The sequence below is a fragment of the Xyrauchen texanus genome, chromosome 33 (genome assembly GCF_025860055.1).
Source record: "Xyrauchen texanus isolate HMW12.3.18 chromosome 33, RBS_HiC_50CHRs, whole genome shotgun sequence".
Taxonomy (NCBI): domain Eukaryota; kingdom Metazoa; phylum Chordata; class Actinopteri; order Cypriniformes; family Catostomidae; genus Xyrauchen; species Xyrauchen texanus.
This window is the reverse complement of record NC_068308.1, coordinates 38,201,717-38,223,599: the sequence shown is the minus strand read 5'-3', so window position 1 is coordinate 38,223,599 and position 21,883 is coordinate 38,201,717. Positions and strand designations below refer to the sequence as shown.

The 21,883-nt window shown below is 36.6% G+C and overlaps 1 protein-coding gene across 1 annotated transcript in view; it reads left to right on the top strand.

The window, feature by feature from the left end:
* Positions 1 to 21,284, top strand: part of LOC127626710 (paired box protein Pax-2a-like) — a 43,512-nt gene extending 22,228 nt beyond the window's left edge. Inside the window, exons 5-9 of the mRNA XM_052102682.1 lie at positions 1,451 to 1,626; positions 7,946 to 8,060; positions 18,027 to 18,128; positions 18,479 to 18,565; positions 19,305 to 21,284. Of these exons, the coding sequence (XP_051958642.1) occupies positions 1,451 to 1,626; positions 7,946 to 8,060; positions 18,027 to 18,128; positions 18,479 to 18,565; positions 19,305 to 19,378 (554 nt within the window). The 3' untranslated portion in view covers positions 19,379 to 21,284. The remainder of the gene's footprint in view (positions 1 to 1,450; positions 1,627 to 7,945; positions 8,061 to 18,026; positions 18,129 to 18,478; positions 18,566 to 19,304) is intronic.
* Positions 21,285 to 21,883: the final 599 nt, after the last annotated feature.

Here is a 21,883-nt window from a genome sequence, read left to right as displayed (position 1 = left end):
CTTTTAACAATACTTTTTTTTTTGACTGCTGCGCTCATTTGATATAATATTTTTTCCTTCAAATATTATTTGATTAAAATTTGTATTTAACTTTAAAATCTGTTAATAGATTCATAAATAGGAGTGGTGGCGCAGTGGGCTAAAGCACATAACTGGTAATCAGAAGGTTGCTGGTTCGAGCCCCACAGCCACCACCATTGTGTCCTTGAGTAAGGCACTTAACTCCAGGTTGCTCCGGGGGGATTGTCCCTGTAATAAGTGCACTGTAAGTCGCTTTGGATAAAAGCGTCTGCCAAATGCATAAATGTAAATGTAATAAAAAATCTAGCAGTAACCATGTGCTAGTGAGAAAGGACTTTTTGGAAGCTAGACATGATTATTGGAATTGCAAGTAGTTCCACTGGAGGCAATATCTACTTCCAGTTTATAGATATGGGATCTATATCTGCGATATTGGGTTTTGTAATACTTGGTATCAGATCAAAAAGAAAATAAGCAATCTCGCCCATCCCTACACAACACACATTTCCGGGGTTCCCCTCATGATTTTGATTTGAATTCACAAATTGATTCGCTAAACGAATTGTTCTATCCACTTTTTGAACTGATTTAACCGATTCAAAAGAATCAAATTCAAAAGATTCGACTCCAACGATTAGTTTGCGAATCAGATATCACTATCGCTGAGACGTGTGCAGTTTACACGTGTGGCAGTGTTATTTTTTGTGATGTCCAGGTGCTAAAGTAACTAAAGGGTCTGGAGGAATGTATCGGAGTAAAAGTATTATTTTACTCTTCAAAATGTAGAGAAGTAAATGTCAACTTGAAATAGCAGAAATATTTCAAACTTTCGTACTTCGTTACTATATACCTCTGGTTAGCCAAGACCCATACCAGACCAAGATACTGAATTATGAACCCCAGTTCTAGACCAAGGGCTGCTCTGGCTCAGTTGGTGGAGCAGGTCGGCCACTAATCGCAGGGCTGCTGGTTCGAATCACGGCCCACATGACTCCACATGCCAAAGTGTCCTTGGGCAAGACACTGAACCCCAATCAAGGTTTATCAAGTTGCTCCCAATGGCAGGCTAGCACCTTACATAGCAGCTCTGCCACCATTGGTGTATTAATGTGTGTGAATGGGTGAATGAGTCACAGTGTAAAGAGCTTTGAATACTATTAATGTTAAAAAGGTGCTATATAAGTGCAGAACATTTACCAAGTATGCTTTGAAACCCAGACCTAGACCTAGACCAAGGCAATGTTTATGAATGGTCTGAAGACCACAAGATCAATAAGACTCCAACACTGAACCTCTTTCTGTAGAACAAACCGTTTTCTCTCAATCTAAGATCTAGCAATCTCGAAGGGATCCTGTAGATGTTCTACAACACTGCTTTCACCTACAAACAGCACAGGAGTGTCTAGAATGCTGTTTTCTCTGTCTGTAGATGGTTCAGAGGGTTCAGCACAGAGCAGTGATTCTCAAGGCAGCGTGGAGAGCTTGAGGAAACATCTACGAGCAGATGCCTTCACCCAGCAGCAGATAGAAGCATTGGACCGAGTGTTCGAGAGGCCAACATTCCCTGACGTCTTTCCCAGTTCAGATCACGTCAAACCAGAGCTGGTGAGTTCATGGCTGCCTCTGGGAAATATACTGAAGTTTAGGTGTATTTACACTTACAATGACGGCATCAGATGGTAATACAATGGTACTATATTGTTGTATTGAATGATTACCTCAGTCATTTACAAGGGTATTACCATTGTACATATCTTAAACCCATGGTATTGTCATGGTACATGTCTAAAAACCATGGTTTTACCATGGTACTATGTTCAAAATACAATGGCACAACTGAAATTGGGAATATATTTGGATATTTAGGCCTATTTACCCATATAAAGAAGTACTGTGGCAGTATGATGGTACAATGATGGCATCAGAAAATAATACCATGGTACTTTGATATATACTATGGTAGTAAATTATTACCACATTCATGCACTATGATATTTGTATACATGGTACTCCAAGGTACTAAGAAAATACCATGGTTTTTTCTACATTGGTACAATGCATATATTTTTTAAAAGATGCGGCCAATGGTGCTTGTGGATTTCTGTTTATGTCTCTGTGTGTTAATTGGCCGTATACATACGTATACGAACAGTACAGAGTTGCTGTATGATGCATTGAGGATCAAAGAGCAGAACTCCATACGTTTATTAATTTTCTGATGGAAAGAAAAATGCATTTTATGGAAAAACAACACAAGATGAACAACCACCCACATTCCTCTGAGCCACACCAAATCACCACCCAGAGACTCAACACAAACTCTAACGTTACATCTAAACCCCTCATAGCTAAGAACCCCCCCACCCCAACCCACACACACACACACACACACAAAAGATCAATGTTAATAATTCATAACACACACACAAACACAAGCATATGAAACCCTTTATGTACAATTTCTTATTAAAGGGTTGGGTTTATTATAATGGATAACCTTTATGTACATTCATTAGACTATTGAACAACAAGTGACGATTAATTTCTCTCCCCGAACGAACGAGTCGGTGCCATAAAGCAAAGGGAACGGCCTAATTGAGTTCATTTTAATTTGGGTGCGATCGGGAGACATTACTCCAGCGATTAATCAGGCCGACAGCACTCACCTCCAGAAGAAGGCCTAATTTGCAGCTAATTACAAAACTGATTTTCACTGCAAGATCAATACCAATATGAATTGGAAATGACTCGCAATCACAAAGGCCATCAAAGACGGTATTAAAAAGAAGGAAGAAAAGACAAAGGGAACACGGAGAGCCTTTGAAGGAAAAAAATGGGGAAACAGAAAGCTCTAGAAAAATCAGTTTTAATTTAAAGCAAGATTAATCAGACTATTTTCCCACTTCATAGACCTTCATTCTTTTTCCCCTCTATCCCAAAACCAGACCACCATTCTCTCTCTCTCTCTCTCTCTCTCTCTCTCTCTCTCTCTCTCTCTCTCTCTCTCTCTCTCTCACCCTCTCTCAATCTCTCTCGCTCTCTCTCTCTCCCCTCACCCCCCCATCTCTCTCTCTCTCCCCCTCTCTCTCTCTCTCACCCTCTCTCTCTCTCTCTCTCTCTCTCTTTTCTCTCTCTCAGGTTCTTCCAGCACCTAGTGAGCTGCCTTGCTGTCTATTGCCTACATAGGCAGTTGCCTTCTAAGGCAACATCTTAACTGAAATTGAACCTCCTAAATGACGCTTGGGAATGCTTTAGGCCACGTCCACCCTAATACATTTAAGTCTGACGTTTTTAGTTTCTTAACATCATCGTTTTCCAAAGTGTGCGGTTATGTAAAGCATTTCGGAAGTTCTCCGTTTTCGGTGGTGGAAAATGTTGCATGAGGTGTAAACGGTGCAAGATCAATACGTTTTCAATCGAAAAATTATTAGTGTGGACGTGCCCTTAAATAGGCAATACAGAAAACTTGACGTAATACTCCAATACTTACATGAATTTATTTTTATTAATATTGTTTTTCAATTTCCAATGGATAGAAGTTCCATGAAGTTCCATCCTCCATTTATTTCTCGTTAAATATCCTGTTTTATTTTTTTAAGAAATACGTCACATTACCGAAGTTAACTGGGTTGCAAATGATCTTTCATGTCATCTTTAAAATGTTATAAATACATAAAACAAAAATATTAGGTAAAAAAGTACCTTTTTAAATGATTACCCATTCAATTATTATTATTAGATGATCTATTATTATCTATTAGATTATTGTCTATTGAGTTTTTATTGATACTTTTCTGTATTGAATGAATTATTTAATTAATTTAATAATTACATAATTACATAATCTTTTTTATGAAAACATTTCTCATTAAAAATCATCTTTCTTTCAGAAGTATGTAACAAAATGGAAGCAAAGTTACTTGTGAATTATCTTTCACATTTACATCAATATTTTAAGCTTTGATGCTATTTTCATACAAATATGTAATACTATAAAATATATAACACACACATATTACATATAATAGTAATTTTTTTTATTATTATCCACACAATCATTTACTATTCATGTTTTATTGATACTTTTCAGTATTGAATGAACTATTTAATGGATTTAATCATTTCTTTTTACTTTTTTAATGAATATTTTTTTCAATTCTGGATAGAGAATAAAGTTTCGTCCTTAATTTTATTGTTTTATTGTCTTATCTTTCATGCCAACTATATTTTAAGCTTTGACACCATTTGCATACAAATATGCAAATATACAAATATGCAAATATGCAAATATACAAATATGCATATATGCAAAAATATAAATATACAAATATTTAAAAATACAAATATACAAATATTTAAACATACAAATATACAAACAAATATGCAAATATAGAAATATACAAATATTTAAACATACAAACAAACAAACAAATATGCAAATATAGAAATATACAAATATTTAAACATATAAACAAACAAACAAATATGCAAAAATAGAAATATACAAATATTTAAAAATAAAAATATTTAAACATACAAATATACAAACAAATATGCAAATATAGAAATATACAAATATTTAAACATACAAACAAACAAACAAATATGCAAACATAGAAATATACAAATATTTAAACATACAAACAAACAAACAAATATGCAAATATAGAAATATACAAATATTTAAACATACAAACAAACAAATATGCAAATATACAAATATGTAAATATACAAATAAACAAATATGCAAATATACAGATATGTAAATATACAATATACAAATATTTAAATATACAAATAAACAAATACAAACAAAATATACTAGTCACCATAAATATGCATAACACAAACAAATATTAGGTATAATAGTACCTATTTACATTATTTATCTATAAGATTATTGGCTAAATCAATAATGAGGTCCCAGACCAAGACACCAAGACCTAGAACCATCCATTTTATCAGTCTAAATGTATTTAGCTTTGCCCATCTTGGCTCTATTTTCACAGAGCTTGTTGCAATGAAGATATCTTACCTAAAAAGAAGGAGCAGCCTATGTAGGCAGCTCACTAGGTTTTGGAACAGAGTGTCTTGGTTGTGTTTAGGGGCATTAAAAAGCCATTCTGGAGATGCTAAATGTGATGGGTTCTCTCCTCCCACACTTCTGCCAGCCATGTGCTCATCCTTTTCACACGTCCCTCCATCTGCATGAGAAAAGCCCTGTTCTGCTCCACAGACTCCTCTGAAAAGAGCACAACATCAGGCAGGGTTGCCACAAATAGTTGTTGCCTACAATTAGAGTTTATGTGTGATAGAGACAGACATGACTGAGGTCAGAGGCCTTCCCTGTGACACACACACATACATCTACTGTGGACAGACATTCTGAACACAGACGCCGGAAGTCTCATCTCATTAAATAACAAAAGAGGTTTTTTTTAAATACCCCCCATCTGCTGACACGGTCTGAGGAGCAGGTCTGTGATGGAAGGAAGGGGGTTGTGAAAATCATAAATCTTATCAATGTCATTTCTGTGTCAGGCCCTTTTGCTGTAACGGAGGTTCCAGGCCTCCATTTAGAAATCAGAACAACAGAAAATACTTCATTTTTACTTCATCATTTACAAGAAATTCTGAAGAAAACGCGAGTCACGATGCAAAACTGGCATTATGCTAGTGTGTTGCCAGGGTGTTGCTATGTGGTTGCCGGGGTGTTCCGGGTTGCTAGGTGGGCACCTAGCTTGATTACTCAATGGCAGTCTATGGGATTAATGCTTGTTGTATTGTCCACCAGGTGGAAATGTATGAAGCTATGAGTAGCTGTGCAATATTGTGAACATTGATGGGGATTAACTAGTAGTGAAAGTAGTGACGCCACTAACTAGTAGTCCGGCTATATTCACAACAGTGTAGCTTTTCCAATAACAAACAACTTTTTCTGTTGGGAAGTCCAAATAACTTAAGGGAATCGGTTCCAACAGTTTATGCCGTCGCTGCACCGCTACTGACTCTATAGCGCAAGGCATAATGCACAACCAGTGTAGTCCGGTTCCCAAACGTGTGACTCTTTTGAACTGGTTCTTTTTAGTGAATTCACAACCGCAGTGTGACCAGTGTTGTTTGATTCCCAAATGAATGACTCGATGGATTAATCAACTGTGCTTATCTAACCCTCTTTCACAGAGTTGGGAAGTCCAAGTGAATCGGTTCGTTCAAACAGTTCATGTAAATGAGTTGGTTAAAAAATGATTCACTTCTATGTGGCATTGGGAAGTCAACTTGTAGTCAACACTAGTGGATCGATTTGTTCACATAAATTATTCCTGACTCTCTTAGGGTGCGTTCACACTTGGCAGGTTTGGTTCGATTAAGGCGAACTCTGGTGCGATCGCTCTGTTAGTGCAGTTCATTTGAACAAGTGTGAACGCTGTCACCCGAACCTTGGTGCGCACCAAACAAGCGGACCGAGACCGCCTGAATAGTGGGTCTCGGTCCGCTTCCAAACAAACTCTGGTGCAGTTCGATTGATATATGAACGCAACATGGACCAAAGACGTCGAAACAGACCAAAAACAGGAAGTAATTTGCCTAATACTGACCTCAAGCATACCTGGTTCTTCTCATCATAGGAGCGATGTTGCCCATTACAGTTCGGTACTAGCTTCAGGACCGGCCGCCAGCCGTCCTTGCAGCATATCTTCAATTGTGTGTACAATGGAGGAATTCCTGCTGCTATTTTGGCTCTTTTAAACATTTTATTAACTCTTCGTTTGTTCTCAGCTGGTAAAAATACCACCATATATACATATATATACATCCAATGAGCGCATTTCGCCAGCATTGTTTTGGATGTTCGGTAAGTTCCGTCAAAAAGTATACGTCATAAAAGCTGTCCAATCAGGTCGTGACTTTTCCCTGATGCTTTTGGTTTTGTATCGTTAGGTTCGGTGTTAAAAATGCCAGTGTGAACGCTAAACAAACCAGGACTAAATGTATCATTTTCATTTTTGGTCTGGACCAAGAGGACCAAGAGAACCGAACTACAAGTGTGAACACACCCTTAAGCACCTGCGCAGACTCAGTAATAAACCGCAGCAAAATAGCATTTTCTAGTTTCATTTATTGCATTTAGAATGAATATGTTCAATTTAACATTGTCACCCTGAATGAGACATAGCCTAAAATGAAAAATATAACTGATAAATACAATATTAAAATGATAAATATAACTATAATTTGTGAATTCATTCATTGGGTAGCTCAGTGGTAAAAGACACTGGCTACCACCCCTGGAGTTCACTAGCTGGCTAGTTCGAATCCCAGGGTGCTGAGTGACTCCAGCCAGGTCTCCTAAGCAACCAAATTGGCCCGGTTGCTAGGGAGGGTAGAATCACTTGGGGTAACCTCCTCGTGGTCGCTATAATGGGGCTAGTTCTCAGTGGGGCACGTGGTGAGTTGAGCGTGGATGCCGCGGTGGATGTCGTGAAGCCTCAACACGAGCTACGTCTCCGTGGCAACGCACAAAGCAAGCCACGTGATAAGATGCGTGGATTGACGGTCTCAGGCGCAGAGGCAACTGAGATTCGTCCTCCACCACCCGGATTGAGGAGCGACCACGAGAACTTAAATGCACATTGAGAATTGGGCTTTCCAAATTGAAAAATAAATAAAAAATAAAGCAGTTCAAATAAATGATTCATGATTCTCTTGAGCCCTTGCGCAGAATAAGTTCACTTCCTTAGCAAAATATTTAATCAAGTTTTTCTAAAGAGTAGCTTGACAATAAAGCATGACCTCTCATTCTTTATGGCTTTATCAGAAACATTGTGGCATATCATATTAATGCTGATATATCAAAGGTTTGGGTGGAGTGATGTTTATGTATGCATGACGCTTAGTAAGAGTTGTTGTTCTGATTTACAGGCAAGTGAGTACAGCCTCCCTGCATTAAACACAGGCCTGGATGAAGTCAAGCCCAATTTATCGTCCAGCACGACCTCTGACCTGGGCCCCGGCGTGTCACAGAGCTACACTGTAGGTAAGATCACCTGATCTGTCTCACAACTATATTTCACCCCATCACATTGGACTCGTATGGCTAAATAGTAACCTAGACTCAAGAATACAATTCGTGCATTTCCCGAAATTCATTCCATCATGTTGACGTGCATTCTGTCAACCTGTTAACACGAATCTTGTTTTCCACATATAAAACTTGATAACAAGGATGCCCATGCCACATTATTCAAACGCTATGTTTTATTTTTTAGTCGTCATTTGGACCTTTTTACCTAGTTTGTTCATCCTGTTAAACGTCTGAAAAAGTTTTCCCGTGAAGTGATTTTGCTCTCGGAATATTACATAATGAAACCAACGGCAGAAAGTTGAAGCTAACGAGCTGTTACGCGGAAGACGTTTGTTCCTTGTGCTGTTCTATCAAAGCTCTGAGCTTCAAAATGATATCAAATATTAGCATTTACATAAACAAATTCATCATTTGCTCATGGCAGACAGAGAACGTGCTGTATTTGTGTCTCCGTCTCTCTCTCACTCGCCCACTTGCGCTAAAAATAAATGATGGGACGGTTAATTAAAATGTAGTGTAGCTTGCTTGTTGTGCCAGTTATTAATGTGAAATGTGGAAAGTTTACTGACAGTTTTACGATCGTCTTCAGGTCAAAGATAAATATCCACCGCTTTTATTCATATTCTCATAATTATACAGAAGCCATCACAGCTTGTACTGTGTGTATGTGTATGTGTGTGTGTTGTGTGTGTGTGTGTGTGTAGAGAGAGAGAGAGAGAGATACACTGGAGAGAATGTGGGTTTGTAATGAAGGTCTAATTGTAGGTTTATAGTACAACAGATTTGTGTAGTTGCTTGTACTAATAAGAGAGGTTAGTGTATGTGTTTGTGTGTACTAATAAGGTATTTATGCATACTTATAAAGGAATAGTTCACCCAAAAAATGAAACTATGTCATCATTTACTCACCCTCATGATGTTTCAAATTCACATTACTTACTTTCTGCTGTGCAACATAAAATCCAGAATGTTTACGCAGGTTTATAAAAAAAAAAAAAAAAATTATATACAATTCAAGTGAATGGGGACGGACGCTACTTGTCCGTCACTATATGTTTTATGGAGCAACATGAGTGTATATAAATACTGACAGATTCTTTGGGGTGAACTATTCCTTAATGGCCATTTCTTTAACTTCAAAATATAGATTTAATGTTAGCTATACAATTAGCCTGTCATTTTAAATTAAAAACATTAAAAATATCCTTTCCATCAGCATCATTTCCAGCACAGAATTCAATTAAACACAAAACAGAATTTGAGAAGTGCTGGAAATGTTGCTGTGGTGTATGTACTGTACATAGACTGTTAGATATTGTTAGCCGACAAAAGACTTTACTTTCTATAAATTATAAATCCATTGTGCTAAAAGTGCCCAAAGTTGAAGAAACACCCAAATATAAATGTATGCCTATTTAAAGCACACATAATAAATGCACTGAATAGAAATGCCGAAGCCAGATTGGAAACAATTTTAAAGATTTTTAAATGCGTTTGCATGTTTAGGCTGAGATCCAACTTTCAGATGAATAGCTCCTTTATGGAAAAAGAAACACAGATTACACTCATCCTTAAAGTGTTTTCCAACCCCAATTAAAATGACCACAGTTATTGATCTTGTTGATTTAATGCAACATCATTTGCATAATCTATTAAGAATGAATGATTCATGAAGCATCCTGTGCCAGAGGAGATGGGATTCTTGGTGAACTGTGACTACCTCACAGATACACATCTATTGTGTCCTCTGTTTATCCTATTAAAACAGCTTACTATCTGCAAAGACACTGTCCAATGGAAAATGGTTTAAAATGACTGAACACATCGAGCAAAACTTAAAAACCCAATATGAACTCCAAAAATTATTATTAATGTAAAAACAGTTGGTTCTGTCATCTATATACGGCTGGATGGATGGATGGATGGATGGATGGATGGATGGATGAATGGCTGGATGGATGGATGGATGGATGGATGGATGGATGGCTGGATGGATGGATGGATGGATGGATGGATTGATGGATGGATGGATGGATGGATGGATAGACGGTTTAATGGATGGATGGATTGATTGATGGATAGACGGTTTGATGAATGGATGGATGGATGGATGGATGGATGGACTGATGATGGATGGATGGATGGACGGATGAATGCATGGATGGAATAATGGATAGATGAATGGATAGACGGTTTGATGGATGGATTGATGATGGATGGATGGATGGATGGATGGATATGGAATGATGGATGGATGAATGGATAGACGGTTTGATGGATGGATTGATGATGGATGGATGGATGGATGGATGGATGGAATGATGGATGGATGAATGGATAGACGGTTTGATAGATGGATGGATGGATGGATGAATGGATTGATGATGGATGGATGGATTGATGATGAATGGATTGATGATGGATGGATGGATGGATGGATGAATGGATGGATGGAATGATGGATGGATGAATGGATAGATGGTTTGATAGATGGATGGATGGATGGATGGATTGATGATGGATGGATGGATGAATGGATGGATGGATGAATGGATTGATGATGGATGGATGGAAGGATGGATGGATGGATGAATGAATGATAGACAGTTTGATGGATGGATGGATGGATGGATGGATGGACAGACAGGTAGAACAATATGTTTATAATATGTATAAAAATATTAGCAGAGCATACAAATCATAATTTTCATAATTTGTTAAATAAATTATAATAAAATATTTATCTATAATTGAAAAAAATATGTTTTTTATAAAACAGATAATAAATAAAAACATGCATTTTAAATTCAAAATGTAAAAAATTATTTTTTATAAAAAAAATGTAAAATATGACAAATGATATATATATATATATATATAGCCACAGCAAATAAAAATTCAAGACACCCAATATATGCTAAAAAATGTATAATATAAATAATAAATGGGATATTTGTAATGTGTAATAAAATATTAAATAATAAAGTAGAATGCATTTCAAAATATTGTATTTGTGCCATATATTACTGATTACTTAACTCTACATTTTACAGTTAGTATATACAGTATATTCAGTACATATATATATATAATAAATATATATATAGTATATGTATATAGCTTTGAATTTCTGTTAGAAGCGTATAGTGCAGCAAACTACTTCAAAGTGTAGATTGCCTGTAGTTTAACTTGTCATTTTGGAAGATACAGCTTAATAGTAAAGCTTTCCAAACACGGATTTTAGACAGCTTGTTTTACTGTAAGCATTTAAAAAGCTATGGTTCACTGGATCCTCTGAGCTTAGTCCAATTATACGCAAAGAGCCGCTCGGAAATGTTATGAATTTTAAGGCACTCTCTGTCTCTCTCTCTCTCTCTCTCTCTCTCTCTCTCTCTCCTGACAAACTGGCAGTCCATGTCCTCACTCGAGGGCACCACGCTTCCAGTCACACAAATTAATGCTTATTCCATTTTCACAAAAATCAAACTAACCTTTGAGCACACATTTGATAACAAACGACTTTCACCGTGCGTCCAGGGAATTAGGGCAATTTGGCTCTACAAACATCTTTTGCTTAGTCGTAATTAATTAAGGTGCCGGATTTTTGGCTGGTGATAAATTGCTGCATCCTAAATGTAGAAAATAGAGGTCAAAAGTTTCCTGTATCCTCGTATCAAGGTGTCCCTGTCGTGGTAAATTTAATACAGCTATGCCGTTGATGCAAGAGTTTGCACTGAAACCCTTTGACCTTTCCAGATAATACTGAGGTCAAACGGATGCTAACATAAGTATGCTAACATAAACATAGCATTGTAGTTTGCATCATAAGCATCTAGCCATGCATGTTCTGCCCTTCGGAGTGAGTAGGGCACAGGCATGCTCACTTTCCACTGGAATTTGACCCTTGTCTATACTCACCTTCATGTTGTTCTAGTTTTTTGGGTAAACTATACCTTTAAACAAGACAGTATCTAGTCAAACATATGGAACGCTAAAGGATGGAGTCGAACAGAATATCTTCATTGAGCAGATCCTTCTTTTTGTCATTTTATTTAGTATTTTTGTGGCAGCGCACGTTTGCTCACAGCACTGCAGAGGAGAGAGATATACTCAAGAGATGAGCGTTTCAGTGTGGCGTCATTAGGGAGACATATCGTGTGTTTTACTGACATTAATTAAGTGTCCAGGACAAAGAATATTGTACTACACGGTATCCCTTTCAGAATCCATGACAGCAGGAATGAAGACTTTCTTTCTTTACTGTAATTACAGGTGGAATGAACCACATCAGATTGAAGGATTGCTCTATTTTGAGTCATACAGCTTAAACAGCATATATTTTGTCATAACAGATGGTGGAGTAAAAGCAGAGACTTTCTGCTTATATAAACACAAAATAATAATAATAATAATAATAATTTAAGATTAACACATTCAATTTAATAAATAAAAAATACAAAAAATCCATCCAATTTAATTGAGAAATCTTTCACAAAATAAAATAAAATAAATATTTATTAATTATTTATTACGTTTTATTAATTTAATTTTGTTGATGGAATTTAAAATCAAATAAATATTTATTAATTATGTATTAAGTTTTATTAATTTATTTTTGTTGATGGAATTTTGTTCTAAAAAAAATCTTAAAAATAGGCAAATAAAAATTGTATTTAAAAGATAAATTTAAAAGATAAAATAAATCAATAATAATAAAAAACCATATGTTTTTTTATTATAATTTATTTATTTAATTTATCTTATTTTATTTCTCAGTAATATACAATTTTTCAAATAATGATTTATTTGCTTTTTATTATTTCGCCCCTTGAGTTTTGCAAAATGTTATTAATTTTTAATATAATTTTAGTTACCAATAAAAATTTAGTACTCTCAGCTTCATGTAAATCATTTTACTATTTAAATGAATTCTACAAAATGTCTCAAATTTTACTCAAATTGTAACTATGCGGAGTCTGATCTCTTCACTTGCAAAATACTTTAACCGTTTGCTTTTTAAAGATTTACTCATTCCAATTGCATAACAAACTTTCATCGAAGTATGTTGATTAATTATTAAAAATGATACATACTGTGAATAAAGACCCACAGGTCAATATTATTTTTAATTTAAATCCTAATAACTAAAATGCATCATTTTACTTTTTTGAGTTCTATTCATAAAATGTATAAGCATTCAAACGTGTAAACTATAAAGGGAAAGTTCAGCCAAAAATAAAAATGATCTAATTATTTACTCACCCTCATGCTATTATGGATGTGTAAGACTTTCTTTCTTCAGCAGAACACAAATGAAGAGTGGTGGGGTGGTGTAGTGGGCTAAAGCACATAACTGGTAATCAGAAGGTTGCTGGTTTGATCCCCACAGCCACCACCATTGTGTCCTTGAGCAAGGCACTTAACTCCAGGTTGCTCCGGGGGGATTGTCCCTGTAATAAGTGCACTGTAAGTCACTTTGGATAAAAGCATCTGCCAAATGCATAAATGTAAATGTAAGAGTTTTAGAAGAATACTTCAGCTCAGTTGATCCATACAATGCAAGTGAATGGTGACCAGAACTTTACAGCTCCAAAAATCAGATGTGAACTTTAAAGTGGTGATTTAGAGTAAAAAATTATTTAAATATTGATCTGTTTTTCACTCACACCTATCATATTGCTCCTGAAGACATGGATTAAACCACTGGAGTCGTATGGATTACTTTTACGTTCCCATTGTGTGATTTTTAGTGCATTAAAGTTCTGGTCACCATTCACTTGCATTGTATGGACCAACAGAGCTGAAATATTCCTTTAAAAAAATGTATTTGTGTTCAGCATAAGAAAGAAAGTCATGCACATCTGTGGTGGCATGAGGGTGAGTAAATGATGAGAGAATTTTCATTTTTGGGTGAACTGTCCCTTTAACACCATTCCCAAAACTACTTGAATACACACTTTATTTGAACATGGAACATTACGGCTTCATGCTGTTTCTTTCATTTCAACAGCTTTTAATTATAAAACCATTCGTTTCTAGATCAAACTGTTCATAATTGATTCATTAATGGAGAAACTAGAGAGAAGAAACTGCCAGATTTTGTTACGCCAACCAAAACACAACTGTACCTTTAAGAGCAATCAACCACTCAGTACTATCTCATTTAAATATGACATTCATTCATTTGAACCTAGAGGCTTCACGATACATCCTTTATCAGATCACTGCTGCTTGGCCTTTGCAATGTGCTGCATGTTTTATTTGGACATTGTCAAATCTGCTCTTCGCTGGTCCAAACAGGATTACACTCGCTGAGCTTTAATGGTGACTGTCCTGCTCATTAGAATTGAACTGGTGGCCAAATTTCCCCCAGGGTCCCCAGTACACCCACACCACCCTTTCTGAGGGGTTTCAGGCTTCAGTGCTTGGCTGGGTTGGGGCTTCATGTCGTTGGGTAGGACAGCCAAGCGTCATCCCCAATTACTGCTCTGAATGTGGAGCTACTTGGTGCTAAGAATAGACACTGAGGCCAATATTAGCCGGTCAGTCTGACCCTGCTGTACATCTGCTCTCTGTTCTGATCACAAAAAGGAATAGAAGAAATCCTTTGATATACAATGCTCTCTTTTTCTGTAGATTTAGCTGACAAGTTGCAATTGAATGTTGCTCTGTGTTCAGATGTGGGAATCATAATATTCTGATTTCAGCCTTCTTGGAGCAGTTTAGGCAAAGTGCCTCGGGTTTATCATTTGCGCCATTCCAAACATTTAAACTCCCGTGACCGGAGCGTGACTGCATTTTCCATTTCCCTTTTTGATTTGAAACAAGTAGCACCTAATAAACATGCAAAAAATATATATAATAATTTCTAGAGCAAATAGGTGTCTTAAACATGTTTGTCCACATATGTGGACAGCGGGACTAAATTGCGATATTTTAAATAATATCAAGATCGTTTGACTAAATTGTTTGAGAAATCGGCTTGGGATTTTACTTAGCAACTGACCCTAAAAGTTCGCTGTCCTTTTCAACATATCGAGGCGCAGTTTTATGGTCCGTTCTGCATAACGTGGCGGCTCATTTTAGCTTATCGCGGCCCATTCGGCCCGTTTCGTGCCCGACGCATCAGATCACGTGGTTCTCCCAATGGCCAGTCCGCCCCTGATCGGCCCTCAAGTGCGTCGGCCCACCGGGAAAATGTCCGGTACGCCAGATTACCAGTCCAGCCCTGATTACAGCAGAAATTAGCATAAATAATTCCGATTCAAAGTATTAGCCAGCATCATCCAATCACTGCCAACCATCCATCCATCCATCCATCCATCCATCTTCAACCGCTTATCCGAAGTCGGGTCGCGGGGGCAGCTGCTCCAGCAGGGGGCCCCAAACTTCCCTATCCCGAGCCACATTAACCAGCTCTGACTGGGGGACCCCAAGGCGTTCCCAGACCAGTGTGGAGATGTAATCTCTCCACCTAGTCCTGGGTCTTCCCCGAGGCCTCCTCCCAGCTGGACGTGCCTGAAACACCTCCCTAGGGAGGCGGCCAGGGGGCATCCTTACCAGATGCCCAAACCACCTCAACTGACTCCTTTCAACGCAATGTTACTGCCAACCATGTTAAAATAAATCTATGTACTTATAATCATTGTCCCATGTGTGTCAAACATGTTGAGTGATCCAAACATCATCTGCAGCCTGAAACTGAACTTCTGATCAGATTTTAGGAGTGAACGCACTTAACTGCATAGAGACTTCTAAGATGCTCCCTTGCTCCCTATTTAGTGAATGACGTAACCTCTAGTGTGCTGTCTGTCTGCACTGGTCTCCACATAAAGACACTTTACTTAAGTAACTCCACATAAAGCCTCTGAAAGCAACATTTTCAGCTTTTGGATGAACTCATTGATTCTCAGTGTGATAATGCACAGTGAATACAGGATATTTTAACTGAATATGAGCATACAGTCCACATATGTGGTCATTGTGTTCAACAGCGTGCTGTTTCGCGATAAAACACTCTTATTATAAAAATGGCATATCGGATGAAACTAGAGACTCTGTTCTTTTGACTCTAACAGGTTTCAGTGTAAAAACGTAATTATGTTTCTTACCAGATGTAGTTTTGTTGGCATTTCAACCAAACAAACTCTCAGCTGTCATCGACGCCATGTTGTTTGGTCACATGAAAGTTTAACCCCTTACTGACAGCACAGAGTCGCCTGAACTGAGATAAGTCGATTTAAATTCAATTAAATTATGCTTTGCCTATAGGGAAGCCAAAACAAAAGGTCCACACATGTGGACGAGGGGTCGCACAAGGTTAAAGCCACTCAATGTTATTGCACAAATCTAAAAATGTGACACAGTCTCACAGTAACTGACCACCAATGAGGAACATTGTAAACTGTTAAAATACACACTGACACTATTGACACTAAATATATGACTATTTTATAAAACAAATCCTCAAAATAATAATAATAATAGTTCAGTGTCATATAGTAATCAACAATACATAATATTCAACTGGGCTTTAAGATATAAGTGAGTGAAGTTGATGTTTTTTGCACATCCTGTTCATTCACAAAATAGTTTTTTTGTCAAATGTCAAATATGTGTAGGTATTTATTGCTTTTTCATCACTGTATTGTTGTTTTGGTGCATATAAATTGTATTTATTATATTATAAATGAAATATCATTCATTTGATGAATAACTGGATTAACTAGAGTGTTATTTCATTAAACATTTTGAATCTACTTTTCTACAATGGCTGTAAGGATGAATTAAAAAGTATGATTTAAAATCACTTCTGAGGAACTAAACAATTATAGAGGTATAAAATATCATCAAAAGGCTGACAAATATCTAGATATAATTTTGGAGCCATAATCGCCCCGTCCTAGTCTGACTGCGAAACGGTTATACTTTGAAAAACCGACCCGAACCCGGCCAGAAACTCGTTCGATATTAAAGACCAAAAACTGATTCCATTCTTTCTGAATTAATCAAATCTATAAAATGTATGTGAACAGTAAAGGTGAATCTGTTAAAAATGTGCACACATGTTCTCTATTGCTGTCTGTTCTGCATTTTCTCATTTTAAATAGAAGAATGAATTGGGCCTCGGACAATTTCCAATCATCAAACTGTAAACTGGCCTTTATATTAAAACTATATATTTAGTGAAATAATATTTGAAACAATTAATAACACTAAACAGTCAGATTCCATTTGTAAACATGCATAACAATGAACAATACTTTTACCGCATAGTTAATGTTCATTTCAGCATTTATTCACACATTTTATAATTAAAAGTCGTATATGTGAACATTATTTAATGCAAAATGAACTAACTAATGTTAACTAGTAAAACATTATTGTAAAACATTATTTACAGTGTCCATGTTGCACATATTTAATGTTCCTATTAATAATTATTATATAAAAAACAACAACACTTAAGAACAAGCAGCTTTGCAAAATAATTAAACAGTAATAACATGTAGTTTATTTATATTACTAGTATTTTAAATACACAGTAACATGAACTCTAAAATAAACTGTGAATAAATAAAGGACTATTTCCACATATTATTAAGTATATATATATATATATATATATATATATATATATATATATATATATATATATATATATATATATATATATATATTTAAATAAAGTACAAATATTCAATTTAATCTCTAATTCGATGTAAAGTCATAACTGCATATAAAAATTGGAAAAATTGTGTTTCCAATCACAGCATGTCATAATGCATGTTATGTGATGTCAACGTCTCATTTATTTAGATATTGGACCATTTAAGCTGTTCATAATTATGGTGTATCACCCGTATGACCTGTACTGAACTGAATTAAAAGTAAGTGTTTTGTGTTTTGTGTGCGCAGGTCGGGATATGGCCAACACAACCTTACCTGGATATCCACCTCACGTCCCGCCCACTGGACAGGGAAGCTACCCAACATCCACACTGGCTGGAATGGTTCCTGGTGAGTGACTTTAGATCCCCGCTGAATGATAAGAGAAATTAAAATGTATTAAACATGTAAAATTGAGGTTGAATGTGTGTTTCATAGAAAAGATAGTTGTGCAATGTACCACAGGTAAATAAATACCTGACAAATTCATTATTGCTGATATTTAAAGGTGGTGAGTGTTTGAGAAATCTGTTTGGCTTTGTCATTATTTTTGCAATTCAGTTTGATGACACAAATGGTGCAAAAAATGGTACACTATTTATCTTTAAATACACAAACAAAAAGGGGAGGAATTGTAATCGGTGTGCAATGTGATGTAAAATTGCCCATTTTTTTAGGCGTCTGTGTGTGTTCTGTTTCAGGGAGTGAATTTTCAGGGAATCCCTACAGCCATCCACAGTACACGAGCTACAACGACGCCTGGAGATTCAGCAACCAAGCAATATTGAGTGAGTACAACAAGTTAAACCGTCTGTCCATTCAAGTCACCTGACAACAGTTATTCCTACATCATCGAAATAAAGAAAATAAAAAAATAACAGTAAGATTAAAACTTATTTGACTATTTAACCATATGATCAGGCCTGGACTGGTAATCTGGCATACCGGGCATTTTCCCGGTGGGCCGATGCACTTTGGGGCTGATCAGGCGAGGACTGGCCGGGCCGGAATGGCGAAATGGGCCAATTAGCGATAAGCTAAAATGAGCCGCCGCTTTATGCAGAACGGACCACAAATATGTCGATATGCAGAAAAGGACAGCGAACAGTTGCTATGTAAAATCCCCGGCCAATTTCTCTTCCCAGTCCAGCCCTGCATAAGATAATGTATAATAGCTAAATATGCTTATGCATTCAAATATTAAGCTCAGTGCAAAAATGACGCAAAAATATTTGTGTATTTTCTTATCAGGACAGAGTAGTCATGTTCAAAATATCGTATACCATTTGTTTGCTGTACATTAATGAACATGTGATTTGATTGGCTCGTGAGTTGTGTATGTTGAAGAGCTGATTAGCTGAAGTTTATATTTTATGTGGAAATGTTGCAAAAATAAGACTGATGACAGATTTTCTTTAAATATCGCAAGATCTGAAAATAACTGTATAACACCTGAACACCACATCCCAAAGCCAGTCATTTTCATGCTGGATTGAAATGGTACATTCCTTTCTTATTAACTTTCAGGTTCCCACTATTATTATAGTGCATCCAGAGGCTCCGCCCCCCCAACTGCTGCCACTGCCTATGACCGCCACTAGTTACCACGGGAACCAAATTAGGTTCCACGCCCACGGCCTTGGACTTCATATTCTGCCAGTGTGAGCAGTGCAGCCGATTGGACAGAGAGTGGTTTTATGTGGTCACATGGGGAAGAACAGACCAATCAGGACGATTCTCGACCACAATTCAGCCAATCAAAAAAGCCCCAATGGATTTAAACACTTGAGAAGGACCTGAATGATGTGAACAATAAATGTATATCAATGACAGAGGGTAAATATGATTTTTAAAATGTATGATGGAATGAACATGCTTTTCTAATATTTATTTTGCTCTCACGATCGCATTTGAATTCATGGGTATTTGTATGTAAAGTGTCATTCTAACACATTTGAACTGTACAATTTGATATGTACAAAATAAATGTATGGACAGCATCTAAAACGTAAACCCGCTTACAGTACATATTACCAGGGAGGTCTCCCTACAAGGGCGTAGATTTGGCTCAAACAAATGGGCATTTGCACAAATGGGAAAAACACTTCAGTAACCAAGATGGCTGGACAAAGTGGGCGGGCACTGTTGCGCTCTATTTAATGCAGACAAACACAAAATGCAAAATACGTTTATTAGTGCAATCTGGATTAAATTGATAAAAAACACCTTTAAATTGCCTTTGCATCAGCAATTTCACAATGTATATAGATTTGCACGTCTCTGAAGCAAGGGTAGCCAGGAAATGACTGTTGGGTGGACCTCAATAGAAATGGATGGGCCCCAAAATCTTTGCCCCAAATTTTTTTTTTACCAATTTTTCCTTAACAACAGAAAAGGGGCACATTCAAACAGTTCAATGAGAATTTATGCATTATTTGAACTATTTTATAAATATATATTTGAAGTCAAAGAATGATCCCAAATATTCTGGGTGGGCCTGGGTCCAACCCACCCTTGGCTACGCCACTGCTCTGAAGTTTAAGGGTTTACGTTTTAGATGTTTTCAACACAATGATATTGTACACAGTATTTCAGTGTCTTTTCAAATGTACAAAAATGCACTTTACATACAAATACGGATGAGTATGAAGAATGAACACCTGGATGAACAGCAAGGAAACTCACGAGGACTCTCAACTTAAACTATCACTTAGCATGGAAAACAGGAAAACAGCAAAAGGCCAACTCGTAACGAGGGGGCAATTATGTCTTCAAGAAGAAAACAGACCTGCTGTCAGTCAGGCCAGATTTGATTTAAAATGAAAATATTCTAAGACACATTTTTGGTATCATGAAGGACTCTGCAGTGTGCATGGACTATTTTCATTTGTTATGCATTTTTCAATGTTTTTGATTACTGGATCAAATAATGCATCAAATTCTCAGTGTTGTTTTTGCACAATGAGCAGGGCTGGACTGGTAATCTGGCATACCGGGAATTTTCCCAGTGGGCTGACGCACTTTTGGGCCGTTCGGGGGCGGAATGTCCATCGGGAGAACCGAGCGGGCCGGTGCTTCGGATGCGAAACGTGCCGAATGGGCCACAATAAGCAACAATGAGCGGCCGCGTTATGCAGAAAAGGACAGCGAACCACCCCCTCCGCCCCACTCAACAGTTGGGACAGTTGCCATGTAAAATCACAGGCCGATTTCTCTTCCCAGTCCAGCCCTGATAATGAGTATCTTCAGTCTGAATTCATCTTTTAAAATCAGTCATTAGCCACCATTCTGTAATTATTTACTCACCCTCATGTCATTCTAAACACTACAAAACCAAATTTAAGTTGTTATTCACTGAGAATCTTCACTTATTTTTTATATATATATCTAAACCAATGACACTTTATTTTACTGATATCAAAACTGTGAAGATTCTTTAAAAAAAAAAAAGAAGTAAATAAACGTTTTTTTTTTTCAACAGAAAAATAATTTATCATGTGGTTTTGGAATGACAATGCGTTGGGTAAAAAATTATCGAATTTTCATTTTTGGGTGAACTATCCTAATTCAAAAGAAGCATTTTAGATAAACAAACATGTACTCCTGATCAGATGAAACACTTCAAACTCAAAATGTGTTTACAGAATAGTTTGCATCTGTTCACTTATTCAACAGATGGGTTGGTCATTATTTATCGGCTTTGTGATTCACAGTTCAGGCTCTGCTTTAATGGAACAACACACCCAGTTTTGGGATCATCAAGCTGTTTCGGTTACGCAAAAAAAATAATAAAAAATCACATAGTTTAATGCTTAATAACAAGTGCAATTCCACAACATTTCAATGTCAGAATCATGTACTGATTTTGCTTTTTTATCAATATTTTACAGGTGAGAGAATGTACTTGTGTCACATTTGCCAAAGACTTTTTGTTGATGTTTTTGTTTCATTTGCAGTCTGTTGTGACATTGGACAAATGTTATTATACTAAAAACACTTCAATATATGTACAAAAACTCTATGCAGAGCAAAGAAAATCAATTGTACGCAAAACCTGCAAGACTACTGACATGTTTTGTTTATTATTTAAGCTATTTTGTGAAATA